This window comes from Lutjanus erythropterus, chromosome 2 (genome assembly GCF_056507025.1).
Source record: "Lutjanus erythropterus isolate fLutEry1 chromosome 2, fLutEry1.hap2, whole genome shotgun sequence".
NCBI lineage: Eukaryota > Metazoa > Chordata > Actinopteri > Lutjaniformes > Lutjanidae > Lutjanus > Lutjanus erythropterus.
In genome coordinates this window covers 12240523-12255710 of record NC_139318.1, presented here as the reverse complement: position 1 = coordinate 12255710, position 15188 = coordinate 12240523, and the positions used below count along the sequence as shown (strand labels likewise).

The 15188-nt window shown below is 41.7% G+C and overlaps 1 protein-coding gene across 3 annotated transcripts in view; it reads left to right on the top strand.

Moving 5' to 3' along the window:
• The window catches only part of ndrg3a (ndrg family member 3a), a 46853-nt gene that overhangs the window by 16341 nt on the left and 15324 nt on the right, over window positions 1-15188 (top strand). For 2 of the 3 annotated variants that reach the window (XM_084728458.1, XM_084728450.1), the window contains exons 2-3: window positions 4945-5028; window positions 7651-7683. In XM_084728458.1, the coding sequence (XP_084584584.1) occupies window positions 4972-5028; window positions 7651-7683 (90 nt within the window). In that variant the 5' untranslated portion in view covers window positions 4945-4971. Of the gene's footprint in view, window positions 1-4944; window positions 5029-7650; window positions 7684-13922; window positions 14287-15188 lie in introns of those variants that run through there. The other variant, XM_084728467.1, reaches the window with a different exon arrangement.

Sequence of the window (15188 nt, the reverse complement as noted above, 5' to 3'; positions counted from 1 at the left end):
ACGACTGACCTTTGCTGCACAGAAAGGGCCTCATGTGGCTTTCCTCTGACACAGATTTGTTTCAGCTGCCATTTGTTCACCCAGTACAGGCCCCCATGTCCCTCGCTGCATGGCAATAGCGATAGCTATGTGCCATGTATACAGGCAAATAGACCTGAAAAACAGGCAAAGAAAATCATGTGTGACAGCCAGCATGTAATTTGCATGTTACTCATCTTCAAGCGAAAGAGCTGAGAGACACAGATTCTGATGTCGGGGAGACCATTTGTGAGAGTGATCCGGCACAACGGACACTCCTGCTGTCGAGGCAAGGGGGACATGTTCCACATCATCAGCTCCCTCAATCCCTTCCCACATCCTCATCCACATTAATGGTATGGTGTGAATATGGGACAAAGCCCGCAAGCTGCACAGATTGCAAATGGAGTTTCCCTCCTGTCATCTGGGGCAACTTCTGATTTTCTATTCCAATTACACTCAGCTTTGCTGTCATACCGAGACAGTCTGCATGGCTCATTTGAGTCCCAGTGATTGTCGGGGGTAAATGCTGCTCAAAGCACGTGTTTTGAGCTTCACTTGATCAAATCCTCTCATTTCTACCACTATCTATTCCCCTTGTCTCCTCGCCTCACATCTGTCCCTTGGGGCTAGCCCAGCTTAGAATAAACATCGGCAGCCAGCTTTGTCTCTATGGCAACAGCTGTGAATGCTGAACGGTAGAGCAGGCATGGAGTGGGTAGGTAGGACACGGTGGCGGTGGATTTTGCTAAATGGGATCTGATGTTCTTTCAGGTGATTTGAGTCAAGGTAGAGGGGGCTTGAGATCTGCTGGAGGCCCCCTAGGGGACACATCTTTCTTTCAAGTGGAAGAAGCACAGAAGGATGGGGGAGCACTGGTAGTTAGTTGCCCGGGTAACCTAGTGTAAGGGGTCAGTGGGGTTGGGCAGTGAAAGCCACCCAGTCAGTCTGTCAGTTGTTTTAAGCTCACCCTGACCCCGTCTCCCTTAACACCTTGATTACCCGGCTAGCCTGCTACAATTAAAGCGGCTTTCACCTCCCTCCCACTTTCTGTGACAGCCTGAGGAAGTGTTGGATTGATCCGGCCAATACGCTCAAGCATGCAGAGTATTTGTTTTTCTTTTTTCCTTGTTCACTTGTCTAAATATTATTTAGTTCCACCATTGAGCCGGATTTGTCAGCAGGGATTTTGCCGGGCATGTTTTCACTCCCCATGCTGCTGATGGCTGAGTACGTCCAACACTTGATGTTTCTACATTTTTTTCCTGACTGTTTTATGTAATTTGAGGATTGTGCACAGTTGTATCCATCTGCTTCCCTGGTTGTTCCCAAGCAAGGTGCAATCTGTTGCCAGAGCAGGACGACCCCTGACCCGATTCATGCGTCAACAGGCAGCTGTCTGTTCAGACCTTTGTCAGGCAATCAGAGGATGAAACTGCTGGTGACACAGACATGGCAAGACAACGTCATCATTGCCGGTACCTCCCGCTGTCAGTTCACTGTTAGAGCCATCACTAACCAACACTCAAGGTTATCTGATACCATCATCTCAAGGTCGTTCCACTGGGGTTGGCTCTGACTCAGGAAGTGATTATCGCCACTCCCTCATTTGGCTAGTCACCTGCCCAGTTGCCCTTACTTCATGTTTGTTTGTTAGCATTATGTGTAATGCAATCTTTTTGTATTAAGTCTGTTTGTGGTGCGGTGCAAGCAGCTTCGGCTTTGTCTTCCAGTTGTAAGCATTGACCTAGAAGAGGCAGAGGCTCCATCTGCTGTTATGTGCAACACGAGCCGCTCTCCTGGGCACAGCCTGGTAATTCAATACCACTTCTTGTCCTCACCTTGTGCAAACAGGCAAGGCCTAAGAGGTACTGTATCAGGAAAAGTGGGGGAGGGGCACATTTTGTCCAATTATTATGTGCAGGGACAAACGGCTGGTTTCAAGGGGAAAACAAATTATGTGGGCTTTAGAGCTTCTTGTTCAACCTGCCCTGATCCATCTTTATGTGTCTGCATGTTTGCACCATCTGTGTGGACTGGAAGTGTGACCTTTCCCTGAGAAGTGATAGAGAAAATGCCCTCTATTCCCTTCCCAACAAGCTCTTGTATCATTATATATGTATGAAATATATCAAGAAGACGAGGTACCCTGGAGAAGAGAGAAGTACTGTGAGGGCTGTACTTGTGACGTCACTACCTGCTGCCTCCTCCTTTCGCCCCATACTTAATCGATCTGTATCATATGGGTAGGCTTTGTTGTCATGAACTGTACCCAGTACTGGAAGGTAGTTGGTTGATAGATTAGTCGAATGATCGGTTAAGTTATTTACCAAACAGAACTCCCAAACATTTTTTCTTGTTCTTTTTATTAAATTTAAGAAATTGTTGTTAATTCTGTTTTATATCATTCTGAACTAGTAACTTCCAGTAATGGCATTCAGCTATACAAACGGAACAATGACTTTGACTTGCTCACCTTGGCCTATGAGAAATTGTGTTTTTACACAAATACACATTTTTATACACATTGAAGTCTTAACTATCCCCTCAGGACGTAAAAAAAGAATCAGTCTATTTCATTTTTATCAGTTGTCAAAAATACCAGGTGAAAGTACTAATAAAATGAGGCAAGTTGATATTTAATGAAATAAGCAAGAAATTCAGGTTTGAAAGATAGTCTTGTTACTTCAGTATGTTTTTGTTTATTTATGTCAAGTCAAGTTTATTTATAAAGCACATTAAAAACAACCGAGGCTGACCAAAGTGCTGTACAGTGAAATAAGGAATATAAGAAATACAAATGGTAAAAACAACAAGGGCAGCAGAAATGACATAAAAATGCCACCCAGACATGTCTCCACATGAATCATAGTTTAACCAGTTCAAAATTTAATATGATCCCAGAGGGGAATTGTTGTGCTGGCCAAGAGCAACATAGCAAGATACAGCACACAGGACAATACAAAAGTCAAAAGACAGTCAAACACATTTTTTCTGTTTTCATGCAACTTTAGGTCTGCTCAACATTCTCTACCCTGGTCATCTATGACCCCCCTCTTGCTGTGGCTCTACACCCACTGGTCCAAACCAGTGGTTCTCAAATAGGGGTCCAGGGAGCCCCAGGCATCCGTGGCACTCTGCCAAGGGGTCCGTGAAAGGTTTTCAGAAACATTCATTTAAATTATGACACAAAAAATATGTATTTATTACTGTATTTTTTACTAAATGCTCCATAGTTTAACAAATAATATTTTAGTTTTTACATCTAAAATCGTTCATAGTTTATGGTCCCCCCAAGGGGGGTACATTTTTCTTGGCCCAAATGTAAACTTGTGTAAAAACAATAGGCATTTTAACACAGCTTAACACAGCCCACCTTAATTGTGACACTGATGTTGTCCATTTCTCCCATCAGTTGTAATGGGGTGTTTCCTGAAGGCATTGTTTCTAATGAATGAGCTAGTTGAGGAAAGGGCAGTACATGATGTCTTTAAATGTGTCATATTTTAGCCACCTAAACTCCTGCTTCCATTCACTGTTAAAAATTTTGGTGCTGTTTAATTTCTTCATAGTCCACTTTTTGTGTTTCTGATTTTTCTGTAAGAATTGCATTAGTTTGAGTAGACTTGGTAAACCCATACTGTAGTAGCCCCGACATGTCAGTAGCTAGCTGGTGAGGATGACTATTTGCTGTTTTTGTAAAATGTTGAATTTTAAGGCACAAAGGAATCAAGATGACACTATGGGCATAAAACTTGGTGGTGACATGGAATATTTGGTGACCACAGAGGAACGTTTTAATTCCTCTGTGGTCACTTTTTAACTTTTTAATTAATCGCAATCAACAATCGCCAAATCGTACTTTAAATGCCACTGAAATGTGCACTACTTTGCTTTGTGCAATACAAGCCTTACACATTAATGTACAAAACATGACAACAACTCACTAAATGCTTCACCTTCTCAGACCGAAGAGGGTCACAGTGTCTGCGGGTAAAGGCCCCAGAGCTAACGTTAGCTGCCAGCCTGACACACAGTGTGGCTAACGTTAGCAGTGCTAGCAGCAGTAGTAGCAGCAGCAGCAGTTCCGCTTGCAGGTTTATGTTCGTGTATGTGCTTAATGTGGGCACGTTTCAAGTGAATATATTTTGTCACAGTCTACATTCATCTGTCCGACTTTGCTGATATAAACATCCGGTGTTGCCAGGTCGATTGGGGTATACGCGCTGGACGAGAGGGGCTGCCATCTGACAGTGTTGCAGCCCCGATTAGTGGCGTCTGGCTGCATAAAATCTTAGAGGCAACAGATAACTGGCATTGTGCATGAATGAAATATTGATAAATATTTTAAACAACTAGTATTTCTGGTGCCGACTAGCGTGGGTGTGAATGTTTAATCGTATAGTCGACTAATCATACGCGTCCCTAGTGGTTAGTGTTGAACCCTTGTTGAATCTAACAATCTCTAGCCTAACTCTAATAATCAGACTGCAATTCATTTTATGTACACACTAAGAGTGAAACACACTCTCTTGGTGTGTTTGTGTGTGTGTATGTTATGAGTATTCTGTGTTGACATGGTGCAAATATTTTTAATACAGCTCTAATGTCAATAATAATTGATAATAAAAAGCTTGTTAGTTGCAGCAAACAGAGGCACCATCAAAAATGATTCAGCTATAAATGATTGAATGATGAAATCAGACATCCTCTGTCACTTTTGAGGAATTTTATTCATCATTTTGAAAGGTACAAAGAAAGACAGACATGATTTATAGTGACATCTGCCTCGCCTTGAATGAACATGTTCATTGGTGCCAGCAATGCTATCTTATGCAATGCTCTCAGAATGTACAATGTTGCTTTCCTAACTTCTGATGCTTATTATCAGTGAGTAGAATATTTTCTATTTTTCTCCTTTGACAGAGTGGTTTACAGTGACGAGATAGGAAGATGGATGAGTTGCAGGATGTACAGCTGACTGAGATCAAGCCGCTGCTGACCAACAAGGTGAGTTGTGGTGGGGACAACAGGACAGTGACGAGCTGCCGCTGCAACAGGCACACAACTGTGCACCCAAACCAAAATGTACTGTAGAGCCACGCAAACACAAACTTAATAGACAGGCAGTGCACACTTAAAGCGAATGAGCACCCCATATGGCCCCAGCAGGCAAATACATACGCTAATACGCAAGGCATGCACACTCTGCAGTCCCGTTCATCAAAGTGAATTATTCATATCGGCTCGACTGTGGAGAGGGGAAAGAAAAGAAGGGAGAGAGCAAGTCAATAGAAAAAAAGGTTGTAGACAGAATGAGGCAAGAGAGAAGAAGAGAAGCGGAGTATATAACGTAAGATACTCCGAGTCAGAAAAGACCGTCAAGCAAGTACAAGAGAGATCAAAGGAGAAGCTATTTCTAAGAGCTTGAAAGATTCTAGCCAGCGAGCGACGCAAAAACAGAAGGCAGTATGCAGGAGAAAAAAAACTCAACGGCAGATCAAAGCACTTCCCATCCTCCTCTGTCCTTCCTCCTCTTCCTCCTCTTCCCTGCTCCATCTCAACAGCTGATTAGCTGATTAGAAAGAGGGTGTGTCTGTGGGTACACCAGAGTGTTTTGTTCTCCCCCCAGGCAGCTGTCACAGACAGTCAGGGGGGCATTGTGCCTCAGAGGAACAGTGAGTAGTGAAGGATCTTGTCTGAGGGAATTGCGTCACCTCAGTCGGGGGTCTAAAGATTTAACAGCAAGAGGATACTTCTCTGTGTAGGGTTGCATGCCACGTAAGGGAGATGTCCTGTGTGAGGTGACAGGGTAGAGAATATACATCATAAAGAATCATCTGAATGAATGATCCTGGCACTGACCTCTCACTCCACCTAGTGGCCAGCTCATCAAAAAGGCAGACCAGAAGCCTTGAAAGCAGACAGAGATAATGACGTGATAACAGTAATGATGGAGGACTCTCATTTTCTGTCTGATCCAGTGTAGAAGTGATGAAAACAGATCCTGATTTCCATACAGATATTATATCAATGATTACATTGTGGATGCAGCAAACAGTGCTGTCTGCACTAGTAAGATTACCATAACAACATAACAGTTTTAATGGCCTTCAGCAAAGGTCACAGATGTATGTGATTATAGTTAAACTTCAAAGTAGAGAATACATAAAAGGAAAAAAGCAAGAAGGAATAATTACAGAGTTTGTACTAAGTCCAAAAAGTTTGGAAAATGCTTAATTCTAACTGTAATGTTTTCAACATTCGCTATATCCTTGAATTTGAATACATTTCATGAAAAATGCTTGATTTAAAACATGATCTCATGTTTGATTTACAAAATCACCCTTGGAAACCACTTTTTTTTAAAATATTGAAATGAAACAATCCTGTCATTATATTTACTGTTGCCTCTGGGTGTCTCATATAAGACATGGAGTGGAAGTACATTAATTGACATGGGCACCAAAATGAAAACAGGGTGGTTTTTTTTAGTTCTATCCAGTATCGCAATTTAGATGTGATGATAAAGGCTTCAAAAGACTAGAAATATTTGGTTTAGGTGCCTTGAAAGTGCTCAAAAAGTGCTTGAAATTTCCCTTTAAAAAGCTGTAGGAACTCTGTTATTAATTCCTTGACTAGTGCAACAGTTGACATAACAACTAAAACACAAAAGGACAGTTGCATTGTAACTTTGACCAGCCAGATTACTTAATTCTTAATTACTAAAACTTGTTAAAACCTGTAAAACATGTTGAGGTAGCTGACCTTGTTGAAGGTGCTTTGTAAAGAGACCTCAAAATTTTAGCTCCTTTCTGTACTTTAATCACTTTTCTACAATACTTAGGCACCTGACCGGATTACAGTAATTGAATAATGGAGACTAGAAACATGTTTTTCCCATGATTTCTGCTGCACCACTATTTCAGCAGAAGAGGAAAGGGATGGCTTTATAGCCACCATCTGCCTCTACATTTGTAGGCACCCTACTGGTGTAGCCTACAACTGAATCCCCACAAGAATCTTCTCTGTTGCTGCTGCCCATTCTCGCTTCACTAACCATGTATTCTGTAGTCCCAGCCAAGAGAAGACTCTTTGTAAAAATGTGGCACCATTACTTAGCCTATATAATATTTGTAAAGAATTTAGTTGTTATGATATTAAAAGCTAAACTCATTTCACATACAATGTTGTGCGTACGTAAGTGTTAATGATGTTGATTGAATTTGTTTCCTAAAAATATGCGGTTTTGCAGTCATAACTTGCTGTGATCAGAAAATTGCCACAATTATGTATCCCAGTGTTAATCGATTGGCCCAAAGGATCCATAAACAGCCAAATGAAGTTTCACCCCATGATATTCAGAAATTGCAGCAGTTACCAGTAGACATTGCACCAGGCTCAGTTTAAATCTGTAACTTGCTGAGTTCTCTGCAATCTGAGCATAGTTCTCTTCTACGTGGATCCCGCCGCCAAAATGTTAAATCAAACTGATCTGACATGATTATTGTTTGTAGCATAATGACCAAATGTTTTGATGTAATTCTGACAAAATATATGGCTTAAATATAGAAATATGGCATCTATGAGCTCATGGTATATTTTAACTCTCCTCTTTAATTTATCTTGCAGAATGCACGCAACTTTCAAGATTTCGACTGCCAGGTGAGTGCTCCTTTCTGCTCCTACACTAAGTACTGTTCTGCCCATGGTTAGAGGAGGTGCTGTTATGTAGTGAAAGGGGGTTGGGGCATTTGGACATGGCCCCATCCTTTGACCCCTACAACTGAAGCCATTTGTTTGCTTGCCCTACATGTGAACGTCATTCCTCACAGGCGGATTCCAGTTTTACCTCACACCACATGCTAGTGGTGGTGTAGGTTTTTTTTTAGGATAAGTCAAGGAGGGCTATCCGCCACACTGGTCATTAACTTTTCAAGGTGGCATTTGAGTGCTTTTTTTGTCAAGTGCTTTTGAGTGCATCTGTGTGTCTGTGGGGGAAGGGGCAAAGAATTTTCTATCAAAATGATAAAAGAGCCGAAAACATTAGTTTCAGGTTTTCTTTGTTTTGAATGAATGTATACTGTATTTGTTTATATATACTGGCACATGTTTGTACTGATATGACAAACCAAAGCTCTGTCACATTTGTGTCATATTTGTTGTTGCAAGGGCAAGGTTTGGGATATGCATATAAAGAGGATTTAGGAGTTAGCATTGTGTTTGTTTGTTGTTCTAAACACAAAGGCTTCGGGAGTGACTGTGGTATCACACATGCTGGTGGCCATGTAAACATGAGTACATCTCACACAAATCTAAAAAATCAGTGAACTATTCTGGTAAATAATTCATGTGAGGATGGTATCAGTTTGGGTCTTTATTGCATATCAGCCCTTGTCACTCTCTATAGTCAAACCCTGTATTAAAAGAAAAATACAAAAAAATGAAAAAATCAATTGGTAGGGTTTGATGTTGTTAAAAAAAGTATGATACTAGTACCAATACCAGTACCCTTAAAGTGATACTGATACCAGTGGAGTACTTCATTTGATAGCCTGCCTTTTCTACTTTATTCAATACCCATCTTGTGAATGGAAACATACTTGAAATAATCAATTTTTAGTCACACGTCCAGTAAATCAAAGAATACTTGTGATGATTAGCTGTGAGGAGCAATACCAAACCTATAGACATTTTTTCTAGATCTGGATACCAAACAAATCAAACGCAGGAGTTGTTTTACTCAACAAGTTTTGATTCAAATTAGTACATGTTATTTTGGTTGATACCTTAAAAGTACTGAGTACCAATATCCATCCCTACCTAAGTGGAAGTGGATGTTTTGGAGTGGTATTTTTTTTTTTTTTTTTCAGTTTAAAATATAGAGGACAGGTTTGGTATAGCACTGATTCTAGAGATTTTTAACAGCATTATCAGACTTTACACTGTGTTTCATGTGGCACTAGGTGTCCTGTTTAAATATATTATGGTGTGTATTTCAAATTGAGGAAAATTAGTATTAAATTATATGTGTAGGGATGGTTCTTTTGTCTTTGTTATTGTGATGGATGTAGGTGATCTTTACTGTACCAGTAAATGTCAAGAAGAGGTATACAGGTGCAGTGCTTTCAGTAAATGTGTGATTGCGTTGCAGAAACCATGCTTGCCTTTTCACAGTAAGCATTTCAACCATAGTCAGGTCTTTTTATGTGATAATATGAGGATAATTACTGTTCAAGCAAAATGGGTTATTGTCCTTGAGCGGGCTGTGTTCCAGATCTTTTTCTTTGATGGTGGTTTCTTTGCAGAGGGAATGGGATTGCTGGCCCTCCACCTCTATGCTACGCAATTGGCTTTTTCTCAAGGATCCTCTTGCATGAGGATTGACTTCCCACAGGCAAATACTCTGCTGTGTTTCATGAGCATCGTGGCTGCAAAGGGTTAAACCTTTCATCCCTCTCTCACTTTCTGCAGTCACGGCTGCTTCCAGCATCCCACCAGTGCTAAATATAGCTGCTGCAGGCAGGGGAGAGCACGTTAGCTGGAGCAGGCATGCTGCATGCTCCCCAGCATCCTCTCCTGTTTGCATTGTCACTAGTACATTAACATTCATAAAATGCTGGACTCACTCATATTTTCAGTGTGATTTCTTTCTACCCATCCTCTTGAGATTCAGTCCAGGTCCTGCAGTTGTACTTTCAAGAACAAAATGTACCAGGATTTGTCTCAGTGGTACTGAGGTAGACTTGAGTGTATTTGACCTTATTTCCATGGCAGCCATTTTGACCTCACACAGTAACGTTCTCAATGAAGTATTAAGACAAATCCTCATACTGATCATTCTTAGAATGAATGCTATTTGGTTGTCTTCCATATTATTATTATTATTAGTATCATTATTATTATTACAAGTTAAAATGTCTGCTGTGAAAGGGGCCTGTTGTCAAATTATAAATAGTACATGAATTTAAAGGGCTGGAAGAAAGTATAGTTTTCTTTATGAATTTGTACTTTAGAATTCATAGAAATTAAAATGTTTTCTTTTCTTTTATAAGCCATAAGGGCAGAAATTCTGAGAAAAGCAGCATTAGCTAGCTTATTAGCAATTTAGCTAGCTCAGTATCAAGGATAAATTGTGGCAGCAAGCTATATTTAATAGCATTTGTTTGAAATTCTTTTCAGTGGAAAACATATGAAGTAGAAGATATTCTATTCTACTGCTATTTTAGCCTTCTGCATTTTTGTGTGCAAGTGTACAACAAGACTGGTTTGAGGTGGACTGATAAAATGCTATGTTTAAGTCAGAGTTCCTGGTCATTTCCCAGGTGAAATCCCCAACTTCTGACCTCCAAATGTAAACCAAAAACATGCCTGACCATGACAAACTGATGTTTCTTTGGCAAGTGTAGACAGAGTTGAACCCTTAGCAGCACAGCACAGTACCTGACTACCACCACCACATGCAGTACAAAGCATTAGCAGCAGACTTTCCCATGAATACAGTCTATGTGTGGTGGGGGAGGGGTCCACACCGCTGCACCATCACTCTAAGCAGCCAATGTGACATTCCAGCAGCTGGAGGACAAATCCAGCTGCTCTCCTCTCTTCCTGCTACTATGACTCCTACTATAGGCAGTCCACAGGTACTGCAACAGTCATGCCAGAACCCTGCAAGTATAGAACCCTGTGCACCTGCATGAGGTAGGTGGTGGTGGTGATGAGGTGAGGTCAGAGAAAAGATCCAACAGGGCGTGGTGCTGCAGTCTCGTGTTCCTTATGATGTCCTGCTTACGCCACTGAGAAGTTAGGAGGGGAGGAAGGTGTGAGTCAGCCTCCTCCACTCATGGGACACTGCTGTGCATTAAAGTGCATACTTGAGAACACTTCATGGGCGTGGAAATGGCTGACTGTACACTTTAAAAATAGATTATGGTTGATGGTTGCTGTTGAGATGGTTTCCAAGAAATCCAAAAGCATGCAATGTTTTAGTTTAGATTTGAAACAATTAGTTGATCAAAAGAAAATAAATTATCAACTATTTTGCTAATTGCTAAATAATTTCAGTCATTTTTTTCCAGTAAAAATGGCAAACATTTGCTGGTTCCAGCTTCTTATTTGTAAGGGTTTGCTGCTTTTCTTTGCCATTTGTGATACCAAATGAAGAGTTTCAGGGCTTTGGGGTGTTGGTTGGACAAAATAAACAATTTGCTTATTGTGATGAGCATTTTTCACAATTTCTAGGCATTTTATGGACTAAATGACAAGGGATATAAATGGTTGATCATTAAATTTTATTAAGAATTTAATTTTAGAATTTAACCAATTTAGATAGATGGATAGATTTAATCGACAACATAAGTTTTGTGGACCATTTCTCCAGAGCTCACAGGTTTTCTAACAGTTTGGTTTGGTCTGCCTCGTTAGTGCAGAAATGACAGTAATTGTGCCCCATTTGACACAATTTCATTTGGCAGAGACATTTATTGAAGTCAGACAGGCAGACAAGAGCAGTCATTTTGAGCTAGAGCCTTTATTTTATTCCCTTCATTTAAATTGTTTGTGCTTCATGAATTTGTTTCAAATAACTTGTGCTGCTAGAATTGTTAGAAAAATCTAGTGTTAATGTCTTCAATTACCAGTCTTGAGAAATGTACAAAATGCGCATGCCTATAAGAAACTAATCACTTATTTGTGAAATTAATCAGCAGATTAATCAATAATGAAAATAGTCATTAACTAGAGCCCAATTTTAGTTCATTGTCTATTTTTACCATTATTAATTATTTTTGTTTGTTCCAGACAGTCTACTCATTATCATTTATTAGGCTGAATATTTATATGATCTTCTTGACCTTGTACCATTTCAGCACAAAGACTAGAAGAAGCTGCCTTCTTTGTTTCTTAGACAAATGGCTGCCAAGTCTTGTCTTTGGCTTTTTAAATGGTCACTGACTCATTACGAGCAGCAGAGGGCGCCATAAGCCTTCTGAATGTTTGGCTGAAGGGCTGTGTTTTGTTTTAATGTGTTTTTTGGTTGCTGTGCTTTTCCTGTTCTTGATTGTCCTCAGTGTCCCAAGGAGAGGCTTTATAGTCACAGAAACACAGGGTATTGCACAGATGTTGCTCAGTCACCACCAAGAGGATAAAATTGTCATGTGGTGTATCATGTCACATCATGTGATGGATAGTTTAATACAAGATGTTACACAAAATGATTCAACATGTTTTTCCTGAATTTAATAAGTTGGGCGTGTAGAAATCAAACCTTAAAATTCTGCAAACCTCTGCACTGAGCAGAGCTCTGCAGAGCAGCACATCACCAAGTGCTGAATGACTCCTCAGACTGCAGTGTCCCACTGAGGCATAGAATGAAACGTACTATCTGACACAAGAGGCACCTGCTCTGTCGAGGAAAGGGTACAGATCATGTCACACACATCATCTCCATGAGCTTATGTGACCAGTCATATGTCAAGTCAATTCAGTTTATGGCACATTTAGAAACAACAGGAGCTGAGCAAAGGGCTTTCCAGTTGAGGCAGGTGGGATAGTATATGCCTCAACACAGATGAAAATAAATACAACAATACAATAACAGCAAAAATACAAAGAAGGCAAGAAATACCTTAATACAATATCACAGAAAAGAGGCTAAAAGATCATATGTGCATTATAATCTGGCATAAATGATAGTATGATGCATACTATTAGTCACAGTCTGAATGCAGTCTGGCTTGAAATGACTGAAGATGGAACAAAAAGAATTAATGCGGTGGAAAATAAATTGCTAAAGGAAATAAAATATCAGATATGCTCCCCTCTTATTGCATCATATGTCCAGTCTGCACATGAACTTTTTATTTTTTGAAATGTACATACACTACATGTGTGTCAGTGGCACCCTCTGTAGGTTAGGACAGGGAAACCTTTAGAGGAGAAACAGCGCTTCACAACCAAACATACTACTACCTTGACCAACCAATGAAACACCTCTCATCTTTGTGATCCCACCCACTCTGTGCTTTGGAAGTGTGCCATTGGCTGCACGGAGCTGCCTGTCTCCAACAAAGTCGTGACACCCTGCCCTGCTTGCAGCTGTGCAGACAGAGGAGAGTAGAAAAGGAGAGATCAATAAACTATGTGGATCAAATAACTCAGAGGCAGGTTGAGGGGAAATAGATCCTCTCATGTAGGGTTGTGAATGGTGAATAAAAATAGTATCTCCTAGTGGGTTTATTTTCTGGCAACTGTGAAATATAATGAGGGTTATCTTTTGAATATCAATACGGAAATGACTACTAAGATTTACAAGAAGATTTTGCGGTATGAGCCAACGTTTGCAGGGAGGCTGTGTGTCAGACTGTTGCATTTTACGCTAGTCCTGCAGAGTGACTCACCTTTGCAATTAGAAGTCATTAACAGATCTGATTATGATATGAATGCTGAGATATTTTCTTATTTCAGTAAGGTGAAGAAGTTAAAGTGAATCTGTAGATAAGTGTTGGTAAATCTCATTGTAGAGCAGCCATTTTGCTGATGCAGCCCAGGGCGAGCTGTCAAAGTCAGCCCCTCTCCTCTCCTCTCCTCTCCTCTCCTCTCCTCTCCTCTCCTCTCCTCTCTTTATCAGTATCGCTGAGTGACGTCAGCAGCCTGCCCATTTTTTTCCAGGACTGCCTCTCTCTGCATCTTTTGCACCCCATCACCCCTCTTCTTCTACACACACATCCCACCCCCTCCTCTCCTCCATTCTCCTCCAAGCCCCACCCTCTCTCTCTACCCACCTGACCCTCCGTAGTCCAATTAGATGCACTGGTGACTGGATGTATGGACGCGCTGTGACTACCAAGCACAAACTGCAGTCTCACTCTCCTCCCCCTCTGTCTCTTTTTCCTGCTCTCTTTCCCACCTCTTGTCTCTGTCTCTCTCTTCTTGTCTTCTCTCTGCATCGTCTCCACCCCTCCCCTCATCTGCTTTCATTCAGATTATTTACCCATCTCCTCCTCACTCCCTCTCTGCTGTGTCTTTCTCCTCCCTCTCTTCCTTGCCGCTCGCTGCTGCTGTTAGCCGCCTCACCCTTTACATCCCTCCCTTCCTACCAAACAGCGCTCCCTCCCTCCTCCTTCTCCTCCTCCTCCTCCTCCTTTTTGGAGATCTTCAAAGCTGACCAGCACACACTCGCACATAGCATAACACACTCCTCTCCTGCGTGGGAAAAACATGTCAGCTATTCTGGACCTGGACCAGATTGCATGCTCTGGGAACGGAGTGGTGAGTGACAAATGCATCTTGCCTTGACACACCTGGCTGGGTGGTTGCAGCAGGGGGTTCTGGTTCAGATTAGTCTGTAGGGGGGCGGGTGGAGGTTGTTGTACGGTCTCCCCAGAAAAGGCAGTGTGACAGCAGCTGGCTCTGGAAAGGGGAAAAGCTGGTGGGGGTCTTTCCTGGCTTTCTTGTCACCACTTACAGCAGACGGCTGAGACTTTGGGCTATTTCTCTCCGGACAGCTGCTTGTGTGGGCTGATCATTTGTTTAGTGTGTGTGTGTGTGTGTGTGTGTGTGTGCGCGCGTGCCTACAGGTCACAGAGTGCCCATGTGTGCAGTCTAAATGTGCATTTTAATGTGTTGATATGAAAGATGCCTGTGTGGAGTTCCTACTCAAGTGTCTCTGAGTCTGCAAAAGCCACAAGCAGAGGATGTGTACGTGCCTGCCAGCATGTGGGTGTCCATCAATATGGTGCATGTTTCTGTGTACTTTAGTGTTTGTCCACAACTGCAGGGATGCGTGTTTTGCCTGGTGAATGGTGGATGGTGCAGCATTGTCTTCTGTTATCCCTGAGAACAGGCAGGGAGGTCATTCACCCCCATGTACAATGTAGCAGCAACACACCGAGACCACTCTAGCGACTTCTCCTTCCCTCCCCTGCAGAGACCTTGAGTTTGTAGTTTCAACCCACTGCTTTGATGACACACACGCCCTGTACATGTGCGGCAGGTGGGGAGGGCTGTGTTTGTGTCAAAGGAGAGCAGGGTGGCATGATCCCACTGGAGAACACGGATGTGTGTCTGCATATGTTCTCATGTGTAAACTAAAGTCATTTGCTGGCTGTTCTTGCCCCGTAATGCTGCTCTCAGAGGTGATTGATGCCCTTCATGGCAGGGCAGGGAAAATT